The following is a 25,936-nucleotide window of genomic DNA, read 5'->3' as shown; positions in this document are numbered from 1 at the left end:
AATCCAGCTGAATAAACATTTGTTGCTCATTGGAACACTGTTGTGTAAGAGCTTGCAAAACAGGCAACTCTCGCTGCACTCTCTGGCAGACGACCATAACTATTGTTTTGAGGACCAGAAGTCACCAATTTGGATGCTTCTGCAAATTCCACGAAAGGTTAACAGTGTCACATGACCGGAGTTCAACTGAAACGATACCATCTGCTCCTGCCATGTCCCGTGCAATCTGTTCATTCATTACTGAAATGTCAGCTAAGCTCTTCTATCCATGAACACAGAATTCATGGATGATCTATGAAAAAAACAAAAAAAAAAACCTTCAGTAACAGCACTCTTATGAAACCCAACATGAAAATGCATTGGGTGTCAGACATGTTTATCTTTCATGAACAGACCCTGGAGTCTGAGGCTCACTTTTAAAATTGAGGATGATCCAGGAGACAATTTATAGTTTAAGGTCATGTGCAGCACATTACTTTGAATAATCACTATTTGGCCTTGTATCTGACACTGCTCCATTATTCAGTGTGCACATGTGAAGCTGTGAAATTGACCGACCTTTACCAAAACTTAAACATGCTAGTATATGCCCTCAGGTGTTTATGAATGATTTCATGATGATGTATAATTGCAATGAATGATTGCAATTATTTGATTTGCATCACAGTTTCCCACAAAAAGCCATCCACATGCAATATGTAAAGTCTTTACCGTGTCGTTTTAAAGACCAGTAGTATTAAGTTTTCAATGTGACTTGTGAAGTTATTTCTTAATTATTAAAAAAAAAAAAAAAAAAAAAAAAGAAAGGAAGAAGAAGACATTTTTGTCCTTCTGTCCTTGACGTCCAGAATTGCACCAGAACAGTTGTGACATCATTTACTGAGATTGTCCGTGAGGCGGTGTGCTCACTGTGTCAGCGTTTTGACGTTATTTCTTTTCTTTCTTTCTTCTGTTACGTTTAAGTCAAATTGGTAGGTGGATACTTCAAGTTTTTCCCGCAGACGACCACTTTTTTCTGGACATTCCAGAACGCTAAAGTTCAAATGCTTAACGAAGCTGAAATGACCGAAAACATTTGGGTGTGGACATCTCTGGTCACTGCCCATTTTCACCTCCCCAAAAAACCCCAAAACGATAAACCCTATTTTGAGGATGCTGTCCAGACATGAAGCTAAATTAAGCCTTTTCCCTCTAATGGTCGCCTATGGAGAGTAAAAAGGCTGAACGTGAACACTATCCATAAAACGAGAGTTATCGTTTTGGATTTTGGGGAGGTGAAAGTGGGCATGTCTAAAGATGTCCAGGTGAATATTGGTGATGTTTGATCGTTTTGGTTTTTTTTTTCTCGGTCATTAAGCTCCGTTAAACATTTTATGTTAAGAATTTTAGAATGTCCCCACTTTTCTACACCGCTTTTGTCCGCACACACACGTCTGAGAGGTTGCTGGTGCATTTACTTCAAAATACGCTCACGCTGTTGGCCAATCGTCGGCCGATGCGAAGCTCTTCTCTCTCTTCCCAGAAGCCTTTGCTGCATGCAGCTCGAGCGAGCAGGATGTTAAGCTAGCGTGCTCACTTGGTTCTCTGTTCCCCGGAGCAAAAGCACTCCGACGGCTGGACGGAACGCTCTTCCGGATCACTCACCGCTTCACAGGGAAGGTAAAATACAGATTTCTTTCCCCCTACATTTTGCTCACCGAGACTCTGACTTTCAAGGTCGCCGGGTGGTGTAAAGTCGATGTTTAGGCGCAAAGTCAGTTGTTAGCCAAGAAATATCAGCCCCGTATTGTCTTAATGTCATCCAGCTGATAGTCGCTAGCGCCTGATAATGTCCCCATAAAGCGCAGGATGGTTCCGCTAAGGCGCAGCCAAAGACGCCCGACTGCTCCTGGACGTGTCGGACAACACATTCACCTTTAGAAGAACGCTGTCGTCTTCCTGACGCTAGCACGGCGGTCAGTCTATTTGATGTGGTAACACAAATAATAATATTAATAATAATAGTGATGATGATGATGATGATAACAATAGTATTATAAAAAATAGCATATCGCTAGCTCGTCCATCCGCCACCTCTAGTTCTAAACAAATTAGGCATTGTCCTAAATGATGTGGCGGGCTGCCCTAAACGTCAGTTTGTCATGCTGCTGCATCATTTCACAGCTGTGACGTCGTCACCCATGTGTAGGTACACAAACGGCATAAAGTTTGGAGCAACGCAATGTCTGCTCCCTCCACTGTCGGCCAAAGTTAATGATTTACAGAGCGGCCAGTCCACTGCGTGACCTCAGGTAAACGCTCCATGACATATTCTTGTTTGTGTAAAACACCTGGTATCATACAAAGTGATTTTCTTTCTTCTTTTTCTTCTCCCTGGAACCCATTGGTCCCAATGCGAGTCTTTGTGAGACATTTGTGTGGGTTTTCACACACAGAAAGCAGGGCTCGAGTCCTTGTCAGGCTTCATCACCGCCTCAGCCTCTCGCGCCTTGTCAAATATATTCTCTATCTGCCGGAGACGGACTGCCTGCTGACTGCGAGGCAGTGCTCCTGTCACTGGCAGGTTTGTTATACAAACACTGTGTAGTAGCACTAAGGCAGTCCTGGCCTGAGCAGTGAGCGGATTATAGTTGAGTTGGATTTACACACCGAGGGGGAACGCAGAGCTGCGAGAAAACACAGCACCGCGCTCGCCATGATCCCCGCCCCCACCTGTTGTCTTAAGTTGACAGATAAAGAGTCTCTCTCTACTGTGCTGTTTGCTCTTTTCTGCGGGTCTGAATATTCAGTTTTTCTTGCAAGCTCAGTTAATGAGTTCCTCTACTGACAGCTGACAAAGACCCTGTCACGTGACTCCGGCTTGGTGAGCGAGCACGTCCAGCCCAGGCTGCCACTGAGAAAAGAATGACATTTGTCTCATTTTCATTCCTGGCGCTGCTTCAGGCTTTGCCGAGGTCCAGCTCCAGAAGTTACGACCAGGGGCCAACTTGGTCTTTCTCTCTCTCTCACCCTCTCTTCTTTTCCTGTGCTCTCGCAGTGTGCAAGCTGTTGTCACATCGGAGGCCAAGCGAGCGAAGGGCTGTGCCGCAGGATTATGCTGATCTGTGGGCGCGAGGACCGGAGCAGAGGAGCAGGCCCGCAGAGAGGCGCATCATGCCGCAGGGACACAGGAGTCCCTGTTAGAGGCCCTTTTCTGTGGCACTTTTTTTCCACCGTTTCCTGCGGTTTTATCAGTTTGGATGGTTGAACACAAGGGCCACTTTGAGGGACCCCACCAGCGGTTGTGGTTTGGCCGAAGCTTTCCGACTGCTTGCCAGCGATTGCTGATTTAGTCCCGCTCGACGCCACTCCCGCCTCCACCGCTCCCCTCACTGTGGTCTCCAGTATGGTGAGTGGAGGATGGGGGCACAACAGGAGTGGAACTAAACCATTAGCGCTCCTGTAGACGGCTACGTCCCATCGTCCTTTCTTTGCTGCAAAGGGCTGGATTCAAGGTCCTTTTTTTCTGCGGGGGACGAAAATATAGAAAAAATAAAAATAAAGACACTAAGGTCACTTTGAAAGTCACGCTCTCTGAGAGGATGAAGCTGAGGAAACAGGTGACGGTGTGCGGGGGGGCCATCTTCTGCGTGGCTGTATTCTCCCTCTATCTGATGTTGGATCGAGTCCAGCACGACCCTGCGAGGCGACAAAACAGCGGAAACTTTCCACGGGTAAGAGCAGATCATCGTAGCTCAACACGGTAGTTTCAAAACCAGCGACTGACCGATTAATGAGCAGATTGTTGAATTGTGGCATAGCTGATGTTGGTCAGAGCCTGCAGGGTTAAACATTTTAAAGATACGTTGCTGCTTATTTTTACTGTTTATGTTTAAATCTTATCTAAAATGAAAGTTCATTTACACAGGACAATGGAGGCAATGGCCTTTTACAGCTTTTGTGTCTACATTTAGGGAGGCAATATTAATTGAAGTTGAGATATTTTGTCTCTTTTTAATATTTTTAAATAGATGTTTTCTAAAATGCAAGACAAAATGATGCAAAAATATTCCAGTGTTAAATTGGTTTGTACTTATAAACCACCTGCTCTATAATTATCACCATCTGCTACTAAAAAACAAACTAATTTCAGTCCACCACTAGTTATTATTAGAACTTGTTATTTCTGTTGTTCACACAAACTCAGTCTGGATCTGGAGATGTCTTTGATGCCCAGTCGCCAGTTCTGACATCAGTCAGATTTTTAAATCCTGCAACAGACGGCAGAACCCCGATTCATCTCAGAAGTCTATTTCACACTCGGATGAGATGTGTAGATTTTTCAGTTTGATAACTGTAGCCGGGGAGAAGAATGTGGGTTTGGCCAGCAGATGTTCTGTGACCTGAAGAAACCCAGCGATTTATTTGTTTCATTGTTCCGTTCAGAGCCAAATCTCAGTGCTGCAAAACCGAATAGAGCAGTTGGAGCAACTCCTGGAGGAAAATCACCAGATCATCAGCCACATAAAGGACTCTGTGATGGAGCTGACAGACACAGGAGCTGTGTCCCCCAGCGGCCAGCTGCCGTTCAGAAGTGCCAACGGTTCCTGGGTGCTTCCCTTCGACGGGCGCCCCACTTTCCTCGCCGTCAAGTCCCAAGATTGCCAGTTTGCTGCAGGCAGCCACGGCCGAGCCGATGTGCAGGTGAGCTTGATGCACAAACGCATTCATCCTTTTGAATGCCGTCGCTGTTGCGTTGACTGTGCTTTTTTTCCCTCCGTGCTTTCCGTCATTGTTGCAGATGCTGGACGTGTACTCGCTCCTGAAGTTTGACAACCCAGACGGCGGCGTGTGGAAACAGGGCTTTGACATAACGTACGAGCCTGACGAGTGGGACCAGGAAGCACTGCAAGTGTTTGTCGTCCCCCACTCCCACAATGATCCAGGTGAGCTGCTGGCATTGAAAATCCGACTGATGTTCATCCAAGCAGCATCTGTGGCTGACCAGCTTTTGACTGCCTGTATTCAGACACAGTTTTGGGGGAATATCAGCCCAACGCTCGCTTGATTGACAGCTCAGCCTCCCACAGTGCAATTACTGTTTTGGCAAAAGAGAATCTATTGTCTAAATGCAGCCGATCTTTTATGTTTTAGCCTGGAATGCCATTAAAAGCTGCTCATCCACACGCCACCTTTTGACTTTCTTCCTTGACATTACTGCTCTCAGACTGTCCACTCGCCTGTCTTTCACTGCTGCAATTTTCTTAACAATTTTTGTTTTATGCAAAACGTCGTGCGGCTGCTTAATGGGCAGAAGACTCTTGCTCACAGGCTTTAGACTATTGACATCTCACTTTAATTGCTAATGATTAAACAGCAGGATGATGTGAAACTGTCTAAAATGTCAGCTCGATTTTTGACAAGATATTTTGGAGGCTGCAGTTTTCTACACTTTTACTCACCAAAAGTGCTTTTTTTAGTCACTTTCTCTGAAACCTCTCGGCTAAATAGCTTTCAAAAAAAGGGACGGCTCTGCTTGAATAAATGATGAGTTTTATTTTTGATCCTTTGCAGCACTTTTTTTTTTACCCACTGACTGGAGTCTCTCACCTGCTTTGTCTTTTGCTGTTTGTAGCACTTTAGCCACATGAAGCGAGTAGGGGGGGGGCGGACACACACAGCGTTGTATTGTTGGAGAGACGGCCCACTCTATGGCTGACAGCTTGTTTACCAACTGTTCTGTGAATCGCTTGTCTCAGTATCTTCTCCTCCCGTTAGGCTGGATCAAGACTTTTGACAAGTACTTCAAAGAGCAGACGGTGCATATTTTAAACAACATGGTGGTGAAGCTGGCAGAGGATCCGCGCAGGAAGTTCATCTGGTCGGAGATTTCGTTTTTCTCCAAGTGGTGGGAGACTGCAGACACTCACAAGCAGGAAGCGGTGCGGAAGTGAGTCACGACGCCTCAAAAGCCGCAGGTTTTCGCCTGGCGAGATCTTAATCTGAGAGTGGAGATGTCTTTAAATCCCCCCGGGGACCTGGAGAATGGAAATAAATAGCTAGTAACTGCTGCCTCTAGATTACGGATCCTCTAAAAATAGCTTGTTATCCGGTTAATGCGAGGGCCAGATTATCCTCACCGTGTCTTCTTAATCCGCTCTCTTCGGCAGGCTGATCCTCGGAGGGCAACTGGAGATTGTGACAGGTGGTTGGGTGATGACGGATGAGGCCAACGTTCACTATTTTGCCATGATAGACCAGCTCATCGAGGGGCATCAGTGGCTGGAGAAAAACCTGGGTACACGACCAATCAGAAATGACTTCCTCATCAAAGCTTTGTATTCACGTGTTGATGGAATTCTTACTGTCTTTTTGCAATTTTTGCTTTTAGTCAGCAAGTGATATGTTTGAGCGTATAGTTCTCTCTCTCTCTCTCTCTCTCTCTCTCTCTCTCTCTCTCTCTCTAATTCATTTCAAGCTGAAGTGTTTTCTGGCTGTTCCAGGTGTGACTCCTCGCAGCGGCTGGGCGGTAGACCCCTTCGGTCACAGCGCCACCATGCCGTACCTGCTCAAGAGGGCCAATCTGACCAGCATGCTCATCCAGAGGGTCCACTACTCCGTCAAGAAACACTTTGCTGCCACACGCAGCCTGGAGTTCATGTGGAGGCAGGCCTGGGGTGAGTGGAGCTGAGCTGCCTCGTTCTTCCGGTCAGCGTAGGAAAGCAGCAGGCGCGTCGTGACCTCATACGGCTCATCATCAGCCTCGTAAAAGACATCTGCTGAAGATTTACTGCCCATTTGTTGTGAACGGAAACGCCCTCTGATATTACACCGGTAGATACCATCAATTTGTGAAAGGTCCCTCGAGGCTTTGCCTCACAATAAAAGGCTGTAATTATTCGCCTCCTTCATCCCCTGTGGGTGAGTGCGGGTGTAAACTTGAAATGGCAACATGTCTACGATCACTCGTGACTGCGATCGTGAACGTCCTTGAAGATCTCGGCTACAGCTGAAGTCGCTGCGTCAAAAAAAAAACCCAACCACATCTCTTTCTGTGTGTTTCTGCCTCGACAGACGGCGGATCGAGCACGGACATCTTTTGTCACATGATGCCGTTCTACAGCTACGACGTGCCTCACACCTGCGGGCCCGACCCCAAGATCTGCTGCCAGTTTGATTTCAAGAGGTTGCCGGGCGGACGGATAAACTGCCCGTGGAAGTTGCCGCCCAAAGCTGTGGTGGAGGCCAACGTGGCTGAGAGGTGAGGCATGCTGGGGTAGACCTGCTCATCAAGATGCTGCCACAGGTGCCTTCCGAATGACCCGGACCAAACCTGGTCCAATAAAGGTCTTATTCTTTCGGCTGGCAGGCCACAGCCAATCATCTGCCTCCATCCAGCCCTCTCCTCTGCATCCTCTTCTCTCACAACGAGTAACTTCATGACCTCTTTCACTTCATCCATGAACCTCTCCTCTGCTCTTCCTCCTCCTCCCTGCCTGCCAGTTCCAAGCGTTCCTCAGCGTCCTTCCACTGATAAATGTACTGTCCCTCCTCTGGACAGGTCCAAACCATCTCAGTCTCAGCCTTGAACTCTAAAACATCCAACACGCACCATCCCCCTGGATGCACAGTCTGTGTTGGATGTTTTGGAGATAGACATGTCCAGAGGTCTAATAACACGGCAGCTCATCCATCCAGCACCGTCCTTTAACAACGTTTTGCACATTGTCACGTCACATTGTCCACCCAAAACAGAAATCAATCGGTCAATCAAATCAAACAATGACAAAAAAAAGATTGCACGCGCCAGTTCATCTTCAAGATGAAATGAGAAAATGCAACACGACAACTCAAATTCAGTCCTTCCTTCCCCCATCTTCCATCAGCAGAAGTCTTTCCTGTCAAAGCCGTCGACTGAAGCACCAAAGTTTTGTATTTCTTGTTCTTGAGCCTTGTAAAAAAAACACAATACATATATATATATTTTTATTTCTCATTTGATTACTATTGACGTTGCTGCAGTAAGTCTAAAAAAAAAAAAAAAAACCCCACACTGTGACAGCTGCTCGGTGCAGAATATTAGAGACCTGCCTACTCTGGTCATCAGCCTTTTACTGCCACCATTCACACCACCTTATCATTTCCTCTGCCAGATTGCACATTCTCCACCTGGCATCTGCTGCCATTTAACTTGAGTGACGTGCCTGAGTCTTTGTGCCCGTGGAAACAATTTGGTTTACTCCTCATTTGTCCAGAAATTGCCGGCCCTGCGCCAGCGCGCCTGGCTTGGCCTCGATCGGTCACATGCGGCAAACATTCCCGTAATCCCGTCTTGATCCTTTGTCGAGCCGAACACCGGCTTTGTGTTGCTGCTCAGCGACTCTGGCTATCGGGGGGGGCAGACAAGCCACATGTTTAGGATTCACAGCCACTTGTATCCTCTGATTAAAACAAAAAAAAAAACAACAACCAAAAGCTGAAGTTGAACCTGCGCCAGTGATGAAGGCAGGGAGGGAGTGGATGAGCAGAGGGCTGCAGATTGCCTTACATTTACATTGACATTATGCCGCTGCGATAGGAGCAATAGAACTTTGCAGAGGACACCGTTTCCTGGCTAATGGAAAAACATCCCCTGGGCTAATTTGATCCTCCTCCTTCTCCAAGGTCACACTGATTTCCCACTGAAGTGTCGCATGCAAAGCAGCACAGTTCTGCTGCCAAGAAATGTGCCCCCTCAGTCGCATTCTGCTCTCACACCTCCTTCCTGTTTCCTTTTCTCTCTCTCTCTCTCTTTTTCTCTCTCTCCCTGTCCCTCCTGCAGAGCAACGCTGCTCTTGGATCAGTACCGCAAAAAGTCCAAACTGTACCGCAGCAAGGTGCTTCTGGTCCCCCTGGGAGACGACTTCCGCTATGACAAGGCTTTGGAGTGGGATCAGCAGTACGGCAACTATCAGAAGCTGTTTGACTACATGAATTCGCACCCAGAGATGCACGTTAAAGTAAGAAAAAAACAAAAAAAAAAAAACTGAACTGTCACGGCTGGTTCTTTTCTTTTTTTTTTTTATTTCTCCTCCCGTCTTGCCTCGTCTTTTCCTGGAACACTGTGTCCCAACTACCTCTGCGTCAAAAAAACCTTTGTTGTGGTAATGAATCACGCTGCGGCATCTTAACATGCCGACAGACCAGAGAATCTGTCGCATCTCCCGGCTCACGCTTCGGAATGTGCCGTGTAAGATGAAAGGCGAACGCATAATACGGAGAAGGTTGTCTCACCGTCTCTCCCTCACTTTGACTGAGGTTTGTGGGCTTTTTTTTTTTTCTCCCTGTCATCTGTCTCGCTGCCGCTCCAGGCTCAGTTTGGCACTCTCTCAGATTACTTTAACGCCGTGTACAAGGCGAACGGAGTGGCCCAGGGATCCCGGCCGGCAGACTACCCGGTCCTCAGCGGGGATTTCTTTGCCTACGCGGACCGTGAAGACCACTACTGGACCGGATACTTCACATCCCGACCCTTTTACAAGAGTTTGGACCGCGTGATCGAGTCCCACCTCAGGTAGGGGACGGAAGGTTTCATCTCATAATTATCACATTTGTGTTTTTTGAATTTTTCTCCCCCCGAAACCCTAAGTGGCTAATCGTCATCCTAGTTTCCTTTATGTGTGTTTTGCTGAAGTAGATTTTTATAGGTGACAAACATAAATACAGGAATAATAAAAAACATCACTAATCTATCATTTAAAAAAGGAGGAGGAAGTTCAATGTTAGTAGAATTCTCCGGGTGAACCTATTGAAATGGTGGCATAATAAGGTTCAGTGGCTGCACGTGAGGCTCATTCTCAGCCGTTAATTTATTTTCGTCATGTAGAAAGTCGCACCTGGCTCGGTGTGCTGTCACCAACCTGGGAGAGGTGTCGGTGCCATTTGTGACATCACAAAGGGGTGGTGTCTGGGGGTTACCACACTTTCTGACAAGTGGAGCAAAATAAGGATAAATACGGACTTCCCATTTGTAAGGAGTCCAGGGTCTGCAGATTGTTCGGACTCGTACAGTACAGCAAAAGGGAATTTTATGCAATGTGCAACTTTTAGAAGTAGTCCTCGATCGCAAAAACTAAAAAATGAAAAGTTGAGACAAAATGAAAATCCTCTCCAGCCTGTAACCAGTAATGTGACCAGAGCTGACCTGCGCTGTGTGAAGTCGATCTTTTGAGCTGGTTTTGACGGCAGCCCGACCTTCTTCCATCAGGGGGGCGGAGATCCTCTACAGCCTGGCCGTCGGCAACGCTCGCCACGCCGGCATGGAGGGCCGCTACCCGGTGTCCGACTACGCCCTGTTGGTGGACGCCAGGCGCTCCGTCGCCCTCTTCCAGCATCACGACGCCATCACCGGCACCGCTAAAGAGAACGTGGTCACCGACTACGGCAACAAGTGAGAAGCCGAGGGTTCAGTGAGGCGTTGGTCCTCTGGGAGCAATCAGCAGGAAATGGCCTGCTGACACTTCATGCTTGCCCGTTCAGCACGCGGGACAAAAATCAAGACGGTGTCAGGCATTGATTCTTCCTCCTCCTCCTCTTCCTCTTCCTCCTGCCTCCAGATTGCTGCGCGCACTAATCGGCCTGAAGAGAGTAATCATCAACGCCGCTCATTTCCTGGTGATGAAAAACAAAGAGTTCTATCGCTTTTACCAAACGGAGCCGTTCCTGGAGACGGTAAGGAGGAGTCGCGCCGGCTCTGTTTTACCTCCTGCTAGTGTTCTCAGGCAGGTGGACAACCTTTGTGTTGCTCTTTTGTGCAGGACGACAGGCGAGCCACACAAGAATCTCTGCCTCAGCGCACTTTGATAGAGCTGGACCCGGCCGGACCGAGGTATCGTCAGCGCGGCCTCGCATCGCCCCCTCGTCCTGCACTTCTTCTCACTTACAGCATATTTTATGTCTGGCAGGTACGTGGTCGTGTTCAACCCTGTAGAGCAGGAGCGCCTGTGCGCCGTCACCGTGTTGGTCAACACGGTCAAGGTGCGCGTGCTCACCGAGACGGGACAGACTCTCCCCGTGCAGCTGAGCGGTCAGTGGAGCTCCGCCAGCCAGATGAGCGCCGAGGTGTTTGAGGTGAGTGAGGCCAGTGAGGGAGCTGCTGTTGACGGGGGGCCTCTGAGTCCCTGGTACAAAGTCAACGGCAGCTTCAAGCAACTTCAGATGCACAGAGCCTTTTTTGGCCCCGACAGGGAGCCGATGAAGTCGAATAAATAGCCTGAAGTGATGCGACACAAGTCGAGAGATGTAAGAAGTTAGAAAGTTCCACTGGAGCAGCTCCTCCTCCATCGCTGGAAGCTGCTGGCCGAGCACACATCATCCACTCAGACAGCTGACTTTTGTCAGTTTCTATACATTCTGTGAAAATTTGAGGTTATTTCAACAAGAATTGCCAAATTTATTGGCCTCCGAAATGATGTCAATTATTTTGGGACAGCCTGTATTTCTAATTTCTTGTTAGTGCAGATCAAAAAGTTTGAAGGAAACACACAAAGTGAACAACTGAACCGGTGCTTCGGTACTGTAGCTGGTAGAGAGTGTAACTGTATGATGTTGGGCACCTGAAGGGTCTGTGTGTTTCATAACCAAATTTGTAAGTTACCTCCCCGATGGAAAAGTGTGTCATGAGATGATGTATAATGAATTTTACGAAGGCCTTGATGAAAAAGAATTTGTAATGAGAAGGCCTTGGCTACAAGCGTGTCCTTTTGTTCCACGCACTTGACTTGAAAGCTCAGAACAGTTTGTCTCGTAACGAGAACAAAAACCTTCCGTGATGTTGCATGAATTTTTTAAATTGGACCTGCAGGTTGACAAAAAAAAGTTATTTTGAAAAGTCTGCTATCTCATCTCCATCAAAGAGCAGGTTGTCTGCAAACTAGAATTTTTTTTTTTGTGGATGTAAAAACATTTCGAAATCAAAAAGTTTTATACATGCACAGTTTCTTCATGATCCATCCTCTTCCTCATCCTTCACTCAGGCAACGTTCATGGTGCGACTGCCCGCGCTGGGTCTGGCCGTCTACCACCTCTACCAGTCGGCCGACTCCCCGCTGACCCTGCGCTCCGACACCCTGCTCAGGCTGCCGGGCAGCAGCAACACGGCCCGGGCTGGGGACCCCCTCCCGGTGCGCTCGCAGCTGTCCGACCCTCAGACCTTTTACATCAGCAGTCAGTCTCTGACTCTGGGCTTCTCTGGAAGCACTGGTCTACTGGAGGTATGCCCTCTCACACCTTCACTTTTCATATGTCTCACTTAAAATCACTTAAAGGTCCAGGGTGTAAAATTTTGCTTGAGTTATGATTTTTATATAGATAAAGGCTTAATATCCTGCCCATAGATACATTAATGAAAGTGAATAATCACAGTACAATAAAAGTCATTTGGTTTTCCTACCCTTATAATGGTTCTTCAGTGTATGTAAGAATATAAAGAGAGGCTCTTGCTCCCAGTGAGCTGCAATTGCACCATATTTCTAAGGAAGCCTGGTGTGGACAATCCAGCTGCCTGACTGCACGTTTCCTGGTGACTGCTTGTGTCTTTAAATAAACCAACGAAGAAGAAGGTGGACAAGGTATCCAGGTTTGGGCGCGCAGGCCACCGTAGCTCACTGGCGAGTTCAGGAGGGGGATGGAGAATGCTGGCTCGGTCACTTGATGTTGCGGTTTCCTCTTCTAAATCTCCACATATTACACTGTGGACCTTCAAGCCAACCGTGCTATTCTTAAAAGCTCAACTCTAAAGGGACGATACAGTTGCTGTTCGCTGCCTGAACATCGCGTGTCGCTGCGGTTCAAGCGTCTTTTCATGAGATTCAAGCGTCTTTTCATATTCCTCCTTGCTGCTCCGTCTTCAGTCTTACTTGCTTTGATGTTTTTTTTTCTCTCCCTCCAGAGTATCAAGCGTAAAGACGACCCCGAGGAGGTGAAGGTTCAGATACAGTTCATGGTCTACGGCACGCGGGTGTCCAAAGACAAGAGCGGCGCGTACCTCTTCCTGCCTGACGGGAAAGCCAAGGTCTGCTCCTCCGCTCGTCGCGCCTCAGTCATTTAGCCGCCTCTCATTCGGCTCTGATGGTTTGTCCCTCGCGCGCGGCTTCAGTGCACGGCAAGGCGACGCTCTGGGTGCCGCCGTTTCATCTTCCGTCTTCATTTTAACAAAGACGGTGTTGATGTTTGGCGCTCGGCGGCCTCCTCTGTCAGCGCCTCTCTGACTGTGTTTTCCTCTCTGACGCCGCTTCTTTCCTCTTCCTTGCAGCCGTATTATCAGAAGGAGCCCCCCGTGGTGCGAGTGACAGAGGGGCCTCTTTTCTCTGAGGTGGTGGCGCATTATCAGCATTTCCAGCAGACCATCCGTATCCACAACGTGCCCGGTAAACGAACTGCGCTGCACTTGATTCCCACAAAATCTTTGTTTTGTTTTTCCCCCCCCCCAAAGCTTGTTTTATTTAGTTGGGATCACCGCAGGGCCACAGTACTGCAGGGGCTAATATGTGGGACGGAACAACCATTCATTATTTAACTTGCGGCCTCGCTCTCCTTCTTGACTGTTTTTTTTTTTTCCATATCTATATTTTCAGGGGTGGATGGCTTCTCTGTAGATGTAACCACCTTGGTGGATATCAGAGATCAGACCAATAAGGAGCTGGCAATGCGACTGGTCACCGACATCCAGAGTGGAGACGTGTTCTACTCGGATCTCAACGGCTTCCAGGTGGGTCCCACAGCACCAACTCCATGCTCCCGGTGAAAATTACAAAGCGAAGCGATGAGGGAGAGAAACAAGAACTAGAAATAGAAATAATGTTTCCTCCTTTACTGACGCAGTGACTCACTGTTAAAAAGCAGCTCCCGCAAAAAGAAGCAAATTACAATTAGTAATGGGTGATTAAATGGTCTTGCTATAATGTGAAAGTAAGAATTGTGAGTGCAGCACTTTATATCTCGCTCATTTAAAGAAAAAAAAAAAAAAAACTTCAGTGCAATATTGAAGATGTGCAGTTCTAATTAACCTGGAGGTTGCATCATATATTTAATTAATGTTCACAATGCCGGCAAGACTCTCCCCCCCCCCCTTTTAGTTGTTGTTTTTTTTTTGTTTGTAAAATCTGACCTATCACAATTGTCTGCTTGGTCACATTGTGCAGATCCAGCCCCGTCGCCGCCACCTCAAGCTCCCCCTGCAGGCCAACTTCTACCCCATGCCCAGCCAGGCCTACATCCAGGACAGCCAGCACCGGCTCACCCTGCACACGGCTCAGTCTCTGGGCGTCAGCAGCCTGGACAGTGGTCTGTATTCCATTACCGCCTATTTAAAGGTCCGGCGTGTAAAATTATTAAGGAAGGCTGGTATTTAAGGAAGCCCGTCTGACAGAGCCTTTGCTATTCAGGCCACTGTCAGCTGGGCTTCCTTAAAGAAATGGTGGTGCAGATGGCAGCTAACAAGGAGCAAGAGCCTCAGCCTCATTGCTCCATCTATATTCTTACATGTATATGAGAAGCATTCTAAGGCAATGGAAAACCAAATTCTACTGCGAATACGCACTTTTATTCATGTATTTATGGACGGTATGTTAAGCTTTTACCAATACGAAAATCATAAATCAAGCCAAATTTCACACACTGGACCTTTAATGCGGTGACAGTTATATGCATTTTATATATTTTTTCAAGATCCAGGTTGTCGATTTCAGTCTCTCCGTCGGGATCGAAAACCGCTCAGGCTCTCACCCGAATGCGCTGCGCTAATCCTTTTATCACGACGAACGCGAGCGACGGAGACGTTCGTTGGAGGTCGAGGCGGTTAATGGCGCCATCGACTGACGCACTGCCCCCTCTTCAGGCCAGCTGGAGGTGATCATGGACCGCCGGCTGATGCAGGACGACAACCGCGGCCTGGGCCAGGGCCTGAAGGACAACAAGAAGACCAGCAACCGCTTCCGCCTGCTGCTGGAGCGCCGGCTGACCGGCAATAAGGTGAGGGAGGCGGAGGAGTGGTGAGGCGGCAGTTTAATGTCTGTTTACACAGATTCTAACTCTAGCGATCAAAACAATGAATGAATGAAACATATTTGGTATTATGTAGTAAACAAAAAAGTGACATAATATTATAATTTCCTCAAAATAGCCACCCTTCATATAAAACATTTAGAGTTATTTAACAATGTTTTCTTTGCAACATAATTTCATATTTATATTGCTCATATATTTAATGTCTTCAATATGCATCTACTATGTAGAAAGGAGTAAAGACAAACCATTGCATGAGAAGGCCTGTCCAAACTTCTGACTGGTAGCGTACACACACAGTAGTATCTGTGCCGTGGTATCGGCACGTATTTTACCAGTGGAGTCCTCAGTCGGTACCGATACCCGATACTGATATGGCTACGGGTGCATCCCTATTTCTCACGTCGGTTTGTTTTTCCTGCAACAACTTCCAGGCCATCTGTCCTCCTCTCGCTCTCTAACTCTGCTTTCCCCTCTCTCACTTCATCACCTTCAGCGCGATGGCATCATTGCCAAAGTCTCGTCCGCCTTTCACTCGTTCCTCCCCGAAATGTTGAGCGGCAGAGTTGAAGAGGTAACGTTGCCGCGGCAACCGTGTGATCTAGCGTATAGACGCTTGTTAACCCGCATTAGCCCGCGGCGTAGCTCCCGTGCTCCCCGAGTTGTCGTCCCCCCCCCCAGAACCACCCCCCGACCCCCACCCCGCCCCGTAGCTGATGCCAAGTCGGTCCGTCTTCACGACAGCGGCCATGAAAGTAACAAACGACGTCATTTATCCGCTGGATGAAGACACGCCGGCGGAGAGGAAAGGCGTCGGCTGCAGCTTAATCATCCGGCCCTGTGGGAGCCATTGATGGCGCTCGCCACCGAGTTGTCAAAGCGCATCAAGCAAACTGCTTGATGCTCTGAAGTGGCGGCCATTCAAAAGAAAATCCATCGCAGTATTTTGTCTTTCCGGAAAAACCTGTACGTAGTACATAGTGAATACGCGGTGATTAGCACCTCGTTGGGCCTACGTGTAGAAATGCTCCCTGTGAGTAGTTGTGCCTGTGAAGTAGCAGTCGGGCTGCGAAACGCGGAGTTCAAAAATGTTCAAAGCCTTTTCCTTGAAACACAGGAGCATCGATGAAATGAAACGGCTCCAAAGTGAAAGTTGAAAAGTGAACGTTGACACAAGGTAAAATTAAACTGATAGACTTCAAGGAGCTGAAGGATGAAATCGGTTCCCCGAAGAAGTTTAATTCTGCTGGAAATTACACTCCCGCGATATTGACAGAAGCTGCAAGACTGGAACGATAGAGTTGTGAAATATAATGAAGGAAAAAGATGGAGGGAGGGATAGAGGGAGGGCAGGAGACGGCAGAGGACAGGAAATGAAAAGGAAGGAAAGAAGGAAGAGGAAACAAAGTGAAATTAGGTTAAAGATCTAAACTTGCACTAATGGTATGAAGTCAGAGGACGCAGGAAATGCAATTTTCCAATCAGAACATGGGAATTATTAACGACTGTTAACTGTGTTGTTGACCAGCAGCACCCAGAAACAGTGTAGGAAGAAAAAACGGTGGTCTTGATTACTTCTATCAGACTTGGAAAAAAAAAATGAAAAGAAAAATAAAGAAAAATAACCAGACTCGATCATTTTGGTGAAAAAGGTAAAACACATTCAAACAGGGTTCAGCAGCAGCTCTTTTATAAAGTCTTTATTCAAGTCAGAAATGACAACAGACATAATGGGAGAAAACCTTTCATTAGACATTGAAAAGAATGTTGAGGAGACCCTCCTTCCCCCCCGCAGCTCTATTGTATTGCAGTACAATACAGGCCCATTGTAAAATGAAAAAAGATGAAAAGAGCAGAAATTAAACTGAAACATTTCTGAATGAAAGTTTAACACTGAAAGATTTTCAAAGACGAGGACGTTCTCTTCTGCTTCATTGGTTGAGGCTTTAATTAAAGCAAGCAAAGCGAAAAGATGAGATCTTCTCAAAGGAAGAGCAGAGATCTCAGAGGAAGAGCTGAGATCCTCTCAAAGGAGGAAGAGCTGAGATCCTCTCAAAGGAGGAAGAGCCGAGATCTCCTCAAAGGAGGAAGAGCCGAGATCTCCTCAAAGGAGGAAGAGCAGAGATCTCAGAGGAAGAGCCGAGATCTCCTCAAAGGAGGAAGAGCCGAGATCTCCTCAAAGGAGGAAGAGCCGAGATCTCCTCAAAGGAGGAGGAGCCGAGATCTCCTCAAAGGAGGAGGAGCTGAGATCTCCTCCTAGAGACTCAGGACTGCGCTGACTCTCTTCGTACCTGCGCTGTACCTTGCGTTAACCGTGACTGAAATCTCCCTCTGCCCCCCCCCCCAAAAGGTGGCCGATGGCGCTGCCAACAGCTTCCCGTCGGTGGTCAGTCACATGACCGGCGCCTTCCTGAACCACGAGGTGCTGGCGCTGCCCGTGCTGCCCAAGAGACGCGGCGTCCCGCTGCTGCAGACCTTCGCCCCCCTCAAGGCCGTCCTGCCCTGCGACTTCCGCCTGGTCAACCTGCGCAGCATCCAGGGCCAGGTAACACACACACACACACACTATTTTTTGGTGGCTCACCAAAAATGCTCCATCCAGCTGCTGCTGCTGCTCCGGCCCCTCTGTCACATTTTAGAACCCCTTGTGGCCCCACCCGTCAAAGAGTGTGCCCAGTCCCGAGCTGAAGGCATCAAGATAAATGTTTCTATTGGTTTTTCGTATATTTTACCTTCATAATTGTGTGTGTGTGCGTGTGTTTGCAGCAGGACCCCAACTCCCCGTCTCCGTACACGGCGATGATCCTTCACCGACTGGCGCTGGACTGCAGCGTAGAGACTCAGAACCTGGGCTTCAACTGCACCACCACGCAGGGCCAGGTAACACACAGACACACACACACACTCACTCACTCACTCACACACTCACTCACTCACACACACACACACACACACACACACACACACACACACACACACACATTTTTAAACCACCCTGAAAACGTCCTCGTGGCTTATCGCCGTCAATCAGACGGTTTGTTCAGTCATAAAGTGAAGAATTAGACGCACGCACGCACGCACGCACGCACACACACACACATTGGAACTCAGTCACGCAGTTAAACTTCTAGGATTTAGTGGCGTGAATATGACTCGTCATTACTTGAGATCTACACTTTTAAAGTGCTCTTAAAACGTTAACGCAGCCGTAATTCAGCCATTTAACGGGCCGCGGGGCCTCCGAGCTCGACAGCGGCCCTCAGTGTTACGGCCTCCGTCCAGGTGAACAACACGTCGGTGCCACGGCCTCACTTCCGTGCGCTTCTATAAAAACATTTTAACAAGCAAGCGCTCCCTCCAACCTTGAGATTTTTCTTCCGGCTGTTTTTAAGCCGACGCGTCTTAAATGCGACCTGACTTTTTTCTTTTTTTTTTTATCTCTCTTTTCTCTCTGTAGATGCGTTTCTACGCTATATTCTCTATGCTTTCCATTCGATGGAAACGCCTGCAATTTTTTTTTTAGAAAGGTGGCTTTTATTGTGCGACAAACTGTCCTGACCTTCCGTCTCTGTGTCCTCCCGCTGCAGCTGAGCGTGTCGGGGCTGTTCAGGAACCTGGAGGTGCAGCTGCTGCAGCCCGTCTCGCTCACCCTCATGCACTCCAGCGCTCCGCTGGCCAACGACTCGGCCGTCAGCCTGGAGCCCATGGAGCTCAGCGCCTTCAAGCTCAAGCTGCGCTAAGCGGCCGTCGCCACTCAAAGACGCAATAATGAGAGTTAGGATCATTTTGACGACAGCGACGGGGAAAAAAAAAAAAAAAAAACTAAACTCCACTGGATTTCTTGGACCAACAGCCACACACAGGCCCGGGCCACTGATAGACGGGAGTGAGAGAGTGAGAGACTCCCAGCAGAGCTCAGAGGGGTGAGGAGAGCGTTGTAGCGGGACTGAGTGCACAGCAGGGGGCAGACTGGAGCTGCGTGAAGCGGCAGCAGACTGTTCAGCAGGCCGCCAGGTGCCCGCTTGTCTCAGTAGTAGAAAAAAGAGGGAAGAAGAAATTCCTCTCTGCTATGTAAGAACTCGCAAACTTTGTTTTTTTTTTTGGGAACCTTTGCTCCACTGTGGACAGGAACTACTGAATGTAAATATCCTCGACGAGGGAGGCGCCATGGGAGTGCAATCCACACAAAGCTTTATAAATGGGTTTTCTCACTTTTCTCGTACGGGCAGTGACGACGACTCGCATCACGTTCCTTTGTTCGTTTGTTCGTTTGTTTGTTTGCCTGGATGCAGCTGCGCCTGGAGTGATTTTTTTTTTTTTTTTTTTTTTTTAATAGATTTCAATTCACGACAGACTTGAATGCGTCCGGAGAGAAAGTGGGGGGGGGGGTCTCTCTCCATTTGTCCCCCACCTTCCTGTTTCACCGCGTTGACTCCCTCTGTGCACCTGTAGATACTCATTCACTTCCCCTCCACACTTCCTGTTTGCTGAAGAGAATCTGGTAAATGTGGCCGCATTCCCACGTCTGGGTGGCGTTTCACTGCGCTGTGTGCAGGAGCCGAGTCGGACCAAGGAAGACTGTACCTCATATTCACCATACAGCAGATAGACCAGTGTGTGCGTGTGTGTCTGTGAGTGAGTGAGTGAGTGAGGCTGCGTCTAGTTTCAGAGTGTGCAATATCAGGGACCACAGGTGGCGCTGTTGCATGTCGTCCATGTCCATCATCCACGGCCACCGGGAGAGGGGGGGGGGGGGGGTGCAGTTCACCCAAATTGAGAGATGGTGATGTTGGGCTATGCAGATACATGTTGGGTTCTGTCCAGAGTTGGGAGAATGTTGCCGATCAACTGGAAAAGAAATGTTTCAAAACTGCAACTACACTTTATTTTGTCTTTTGAAAGAGAAACGCTGCTGCTGCTGCTGCTGCTGCTGCTGCTGCTGCTGCTGCTTCTTCTTTTCCTCTTTCCTCTCAATTCAAAGACTTTGTCCAAAGATTTCAACCCTAGTAGCAGAGGACGTCTCTTCCCCGCAGGGAAAATCCAATAAATTGGCTCCATTTCTGCCAATAAGTGGGAAGAACGATTGTCGATGTCTAATTTGAACTGCGTCAGCGTCTCTCTGAGGTTTCTGCCACCAGCAACTGCAGTGAAGAAGCCCAGTGGAATTCCAAGCGGCTGCTCAATGCATTCAAATGTGTCATTAAAAAAAAAATAAAATAAAATAAATAAATGTAAAAAATTGAACATGAACTGGCCTTTCCTGCAGGCGTCACTGTGACTCATCAGCAGAGGCAGTTTTTCACATGACCTGCTGTGGTGACAATTATTAAACACTATTTACGGGTGGCTGGCGTCGCCCTGATTTATGACTTTAAAACGTGTGCTAATTTATATTGCAGCGCTGCCGCCGTTGACTTTACGAGTTCACAGCCACATTAGGAAAAGCCTGAATACACAAACAGTGCTGGGCGTCGGTTCATATTCAGCCTGGCTCCGGTTCAAAATTCTAGAAGCCAACCTGGTTTAATATTCTGCAGCGTGTTATCAGAAGTGACCAGAACTCTTGAGAGTAAAAAAAACCAAAACCTTTGTCGCTCTTGTGGAAATGTCAAAGCAGTCAAAGCACTCAAATCATCAGGATAGCAGCTGTAGAACCACACCACGCTCGTATTCGTTCCTGGACTGGTTGAGGGAAGCAGAGGTTCTGGAAGAAGGACATGGGGAAGAATCAGAAATGCAGAAATGCCGCCTCCTCCTCCTCCATCTCCTCCATCTCCATGGTCGAGGCTGCTGACATTTCACCAGCTGCTGTTGCTGCGTCTTGAATTTGCATACCACCTCCTCCCCCTCCTTTCTCTCACTCTTCCTTCTCTTCCTCTTCTCTCTCTCTCTCCCCCCCCCCCCCCCAGTCTTTGTGACCTTGTCTCGAACCCCCATCCTCCTCTTCTGTACCACTATCCCCCCTTTATCTCCTCTTTTCTTAAATGTGATCCGTGATGTAGCATTGATGTTTTTCTTTTCTTTCTCCCCCCCCCCCCCCCCAATGTTTCACTTGTTCCTTCCGAGGCACAGCGAAGGCCTCTGCTGTTTATTGACGAGGAGTCGGCGCTGCATTAGAACAGCACAGACGACTGAAGCCAATAAAGATTGAAGTATGAGAGCTGAGAGCTCGACCTCGTCAGGTTTCTCTCTTTCATTTTCCACCCGTCGCGGATGGCTGAACCTCCTCCCTCGGTAGGGGGCAGCATCGAGTCGGCACCGCAAGCACACGTCCGAGAGAGAGAGAGAGAGAGAGAGAGAGAGAGAGAGAGAGAGAGAGAGAGAGAGAGCTTTTTGATTGGACTTCTTGTCCAATCAGGAGAGGCTCAACTCTGCTGCTAAAGCGAGAACAAAGAGATGCAACTTTGGTTCGCAGAGAATGAGGAGGAGGAGGAGAAGAAGAGAAGGAGGAGAAGAAGAAGAAGAAGGAGGAGGAGGATGAGAAGAAGAACGAGTGTGTCTCATCCCCGAGAGGTTTGCCGACCCTGGGGATGCTGCAGACCTGCCGAGCAGAGACTCTTCCAGCCACACACACACACACACACACACACACACACACACACACACACACACACACACACACACACACACACACACACAGCTGCTGATGCTGATGCTGATGCTGTGTTCAGGCGCACCACAAAAAAGAAGTGTGTGACCTCGCAGGGCTGCAGAGCAGAACATCCGCATCCAAGTGGATGCAGCGAGGAGCGAGGCGGCCAGTGGCTGAAGATATTTGTTGTTTTAATTAATCTAATAGTTCTTGCCAAGCGTAATTAGAGTGTGGCAGGGCAGCTAATTAGAACAAGACACACACACACACACACACACACACACACACACACACACACACACACACACACACACACACACACACACACACACACACACACACACACACACACACACAGTGATTGGGAGGTTGTCGAACGCAGCCGCACTCTGCCGTCACAGCGATCAGATAGCTGGTCGGGGGTGGGGGCGCCTAGTGAAAGGCGGCGGCCGCCAGAGCGACCCCTGCTGGCTGCAGCCTGAACTGCACCACCTGCCGCTGCACTGCAGAGCTTGCAAACCAGAGGCCACCGTCTACCTGCGCGCACGACTATTTCCAATTATAGCAGGTTCAACTTTCAGATGTGTAGGAGGGCAGCAGCAGCAGCAGCAGCAGCAGCAGCAGCGAAAAGCCATCTGCTGCATTTAAGGCCCGTTTAGAACCTCGTAAAGGCCTGGCAGTTGAGGACGGACTTTCTCTCTCTCTCACACACACACACACACACACACACACACACACACACACACACACACACACACACACACACACACACACACACACACACACACACACACACACACCAGAGACCCACGGCCAAAGTCGTCGTGTTTTTATTCCTGCATGAGACACGGCTCCACAATATCAACATCCACAGTCAGGTAAATAAAAAAGAGGTACAAAAGAAAAAGGGTAGAAAATCTGGAGACGACAAGATCTCGTGTTCACTGTCACCATCTGGCCTTCAACTCTGTGAGGCGTTTCTTTTTTTTTTTTTCTTCTTTGATTGTGAGACGGCAGGATTTGTGAGTTCTGTTGGTGTGAACTACAGCGTTGGCGGCACGAGGAGGAGGAGGAGGAGGAGGAGGAAGAAGAAGAAGAAGAGGAAGGGGAGCTCCACATTGATGAAGATATTGTGGTGAAGTGAAGGTCTCCCGCCAAAAAAAATCAATATAAGATCCGAAGATGAAGATGTCCGAAAAATGAAGAGGAAATGATGTTTCTTGCTAGCAGCAGCAGCCAAGCAGAAAAATGCTGCAAAGGTCAGGGAGCACCTTCTCTCTCTCTCTCTTCTCTCTCTTCTCTCTCTTCGTTCTTTTCTTTTTTAAAATGCAAAAGCACCGCTGCTCTTCTTCAAGTGCTGCACATATCAGTGGCTGATATCTGCCGTGCAAATTCCCACGGTGTTGTGGTGATTGAGGGCCGAGCAGCAAATCCAACCGCCTGCCTGGCGGGACGTCTCGTGCGTTGAATTATGGGAAATTTAGGAAGCTTATGTTTGAACGGAAGTTCAGACGTCTGCACTTCTTCTTAATCGTCATTTCTTTTCCTTTCAAAGGTGCAATAAATACGTTGGGAGGTGGGACAAGGCTGAGCAGGCCGGTTAAAAGCTGATAAATACACCAAATAAACTCAAATAATAAACCCAATAAATGTCACGGAAATGGGTGGCGGCTGCTGCTGCTGCTGCTGCTGCTGCTGCTGCTGCTGCTGCTTGGTCAATAAGGCCTTTGGATGGAGTGGGCGGCGTGGCGGTCCAGCTGGTGGCGCTGCGGCTCTAGATGGCGCTCTGAGTCTTGATGAAGGCCGTCCTCTCGCCGTGAGCCTCTGCCTCCTCGCTGTCGGACTCAGAGTGGCGAGCCAGCAGCGAGTCCTCGTCCCCCCACACGGTGGGGATCCCCCTGTAGCACACCCTGGCCTTCCCCTCGCCCCGGCCCAGCCCGAGGGCCAAGCCCACCCGCGGGCCCCCCCTGGGGTGGGCCCTGGCGGAGGGCAGCACGGTCCTCCAGCCCAGCGGGGCCCCTCGCGAGCGGGCCTGCAGCAGGACGAAGACCCCCACGAAGGCGGCCAGGACCAAGGCACAGCAGAGCGCCGCCACCAGGGCGGCGGGCAGCCGGGTGGGCGGGGCCTCCACGCCGCCGCCGCCCGCCACCAGGGGTCCCTCGTCCTCCGCCGGCGCTGACGCGGGCGGGTCGGCGACCGCGGCGGCGGGCGGGGCGGCGGCGCCGCCGAGGGGCGGCGACTTGCGCTGCACCTGGTTCTGGTGCAGGCAGGAGGTGAGCAGCAGGCGGCTGTGGGGGGGGCAGGACAGGCAGTCGCTGGGCCCGGTGTCGGAGCAGGTGAGGCAGGCCGAGTGGCAGGGCAGGCAGGCCTGCACCGACGACAGGTCCACCCAGTTCTCCAGCGACAGGTTGAGGAGCTGCGGCCCCGACGTGAAGCCCGGCGGACACAGCTTGACGCAGCCCTGCAGGAAGAGCGAGAAGCCGAGGCTGCACTCTGCACACAGGGAGAGAGAGTGAGGGGGGGGGGGGGGGGGGGGGAAGAGAGATCACATTTAGAGAGCATAAAGAGACCAAACCACAAACAACAGACGAGAACATTCATTTTATTATGAGGCAGCAATAAACAAATTAATTAGCTCTGAGATTTTTTATTTCTCTTGAATAATTTGGGAGATGCTTCAGGAGGTAAAAGTTGTGTAAATGGACTCTAGTGTGAACGTCCACCAGAGTGGCTTCGCAACCAAAATTAGACCATGGTAAAAACAGCTTCTAATCATTAAACGGCTTATTGTTCGCCGCAAACAATAGTCATCACGGTTCGCCTTGTTATTATTACATAAAAAATATTTTAATGTCAAACTAATCAAAAATCTCACACACACACACACATACAAAAAAAAGGTAACAGGAGCACCTGCAAAATATTTGCTATTGAAGGTCCCATAAAATTACCACATTATTATTTATTCATCCTGAACTCTGGTGAAACAGCCTGAACATGAGGGGCTGTCAAACCAAGCCCTCCAGTTAGCCCTCTGTTGGCAGCCTTCTGGAACAATCGACTGTCGGAGCGGAGCCTGTTGTACCCTTTGTGACGTCACAGAGGGCTGATTTCCAGAACTGTGCATCTTGTCACACCAGTGGGAGAGTGTGGTAGCTCACTGACAGCACAGGGCCACACCAGAGAAGATGCAGATCAGGGAGCTTCTGTCTGCACCACTTCTCCACCACACCCAGCTGCCAGCGCAGCTTCGTCTGATTTATATTTCATCCATCCATTATCATCACCCGCTTCCTCCTGCTCTCAGGGGTTGCAGGGTCTGCTGGAGCCTCTCCCAGCTATCACAGGGTGAAGGCAGGGCGACGCCCTGGACGAGTCGCCCGTTCATCACAAGGCCACATGGGAAGACAAACCTGCGCCCCTGCAGATAATTCAGACTCTCCGATTGGCCGCACATCATATTTCTGGACTGCGTGAGGGCGCTGGAGAACCTGGAGAGAACCCGGCAGAACCTGGGAGAACACGCAAACTCCTCACTGAAAGGCCCCCAGGCCCCGGGAATCAAACCCACAACCTTCTTGCAGTAGTGAGGTAACGGCGCTCAGCACTGCGCCGCCGTGTCAGTCAGTTCAAACTCCTTCCACAGACTACGGAGTTTTGATGACGCCACGTTTTCTGGCCTTTTTTTCTGGGCTCTGCTCCGCTGACAGACTGGCACGATGCTAATTGGTGAGTAGAAGCTCCAAATGAAGTGTCCCTCTTCCATTATCTCCTTATAATTACTAACAAAACTGCAAGGGGATTTCAGGCTCGCTGCTGCTGCTGCCGCTGGTTCGTGGGGGGGGAAAGTTGCGCTGCAAAGCTGATGAGGGTCGGGTGGTGGGTGTTTGGCGGGGGTGGGGGGCAAATCAAACTAAATCATGGATCAGCTGTGGAATGACTGAAGCATCCGAGCGCTCTGGAGGCAGCAGCAGCAGCGCCGCCACCACCAACCTCATCTCATCTCATCTGCCTTTCAATGAGGGAGTCGTCCTCCACTCGCAGCTCCACTTCCTGCTGCAGCGCTGTTTTTGTGTCCCCTGCTGCTTCTCCATACGTTCCACACTCTGATCTAAACTAATATGACATATGGCCACGCTTGTTCTCACAGCGCAGTGGTAAACAAGCGCTGGAGATGCTGCTAAATTGGCCAATCTGCATTCAAGTTGCGCTGCCCACTGCCGTCTGAGCGAAGCCGTTTTCTTAAAAATGAAATATAAGTGAAAATATAAATGAGCTCATCCGGCTATAAGTCTCTCTCTCTCTCTCTCTCTCTCTCTCTCT

At 49.1% G+C, this 25,936-nt stretch overlaps 2 protein-coding genes across 3 annotated transcripts; one reads left to right on the top strand and one right to left on the bottom strand.

The window, feature by feature from the left end:
- Positions 1–1,503: 1,503 nt before the first annotated feature.
- On the top strand, positions 1,504–19,270 carry man2a2 (mannosidase, alpha, class 2A, member 2). 2 transcript variants are annotated; one of them, XM_076014818.1, is made up of 23 exons: positions 1,504–1,659; positions 3,038–3,713; positions 4,426–4,683; positions 4,781–4,925; positions 5,758–5,929; positions 6,150–6,277; positions 6,483–6,656; positions 7,054–7,240; positions 8,801–8,978; positions 9,330–9,532; positions 10,226–10,408; positions 10,575–10,689; positions 10,776–10,846; positions 10,923–11,088; positions 11,994–12,230; positions 12,908–13,030; positions 13,271–13,385; positions 13,593–13,726; positions 14,160–14,301; positions 14,855–14,988; positions 17,372–17,566; positions 17,791–17,901; positions 18,609–19,270. In XM_076014818.1, the coding sequence occupies exons 2-23, from the start codon at positions 3,582–3,584 to the stop codon at positions 18,759–18,761; spliced, it is 3,456 nt and encodes a 1,151-aa protein (XP_075870933.1). In that variant the 5' UTR covers positions 1,504–1,659; positions 3,038–3,581; the 3' UTR covers positions 18,762–19,270. The 2 variants fall into 2 exon arrangements, with proteins under 2 accessions (XP_075870933.1, XP_075870932.1); XM_076014817.1 differs by having other exon boundaries at positions 17,788–17,901.
- Positions 19,271–22,427: 3,157 nt separating this feature from the next.
- On the bottom strand, positions 22,428–24,110 carry LOC142880837 (furin-like; the record flags this gene model as incomplete). Its single annotated transcript, XM_076014798.1, has 1 exon — positions 22,428–24,110. A coding segment is annotated over one exon (723 nt), but the record flags the coding sequence as incomplete, so codon positions are not given.
- Between the last annotated feature and the right edge of the window lie 1,826 nt (positions 24,111–25,936).

The sequence above is a fragment of the Nelusetta ayraudi genome, unplaced genomic scaffold, assembly GCF_046127955.1.
Source record: "Nelusetta ayraudi isolate G7.1 ecotype Tasmania unplaced genomic scaffold, CSIRO-AGI_Nayr_v1 ptg000173l, whole genome shotgun sequence".
Classification (NCBI taxonomy): Eukaryota; Metazoa; Chordata; class Actinopteri; order Tetraodontiformes; family Monacanthidae; genus Nelusetta; species Nelusetta ayraudi.
Note: the sequence above shows the minus strand (reverse complement) of the source record. Positions and strands in the feature narration are given on the sequence as shown.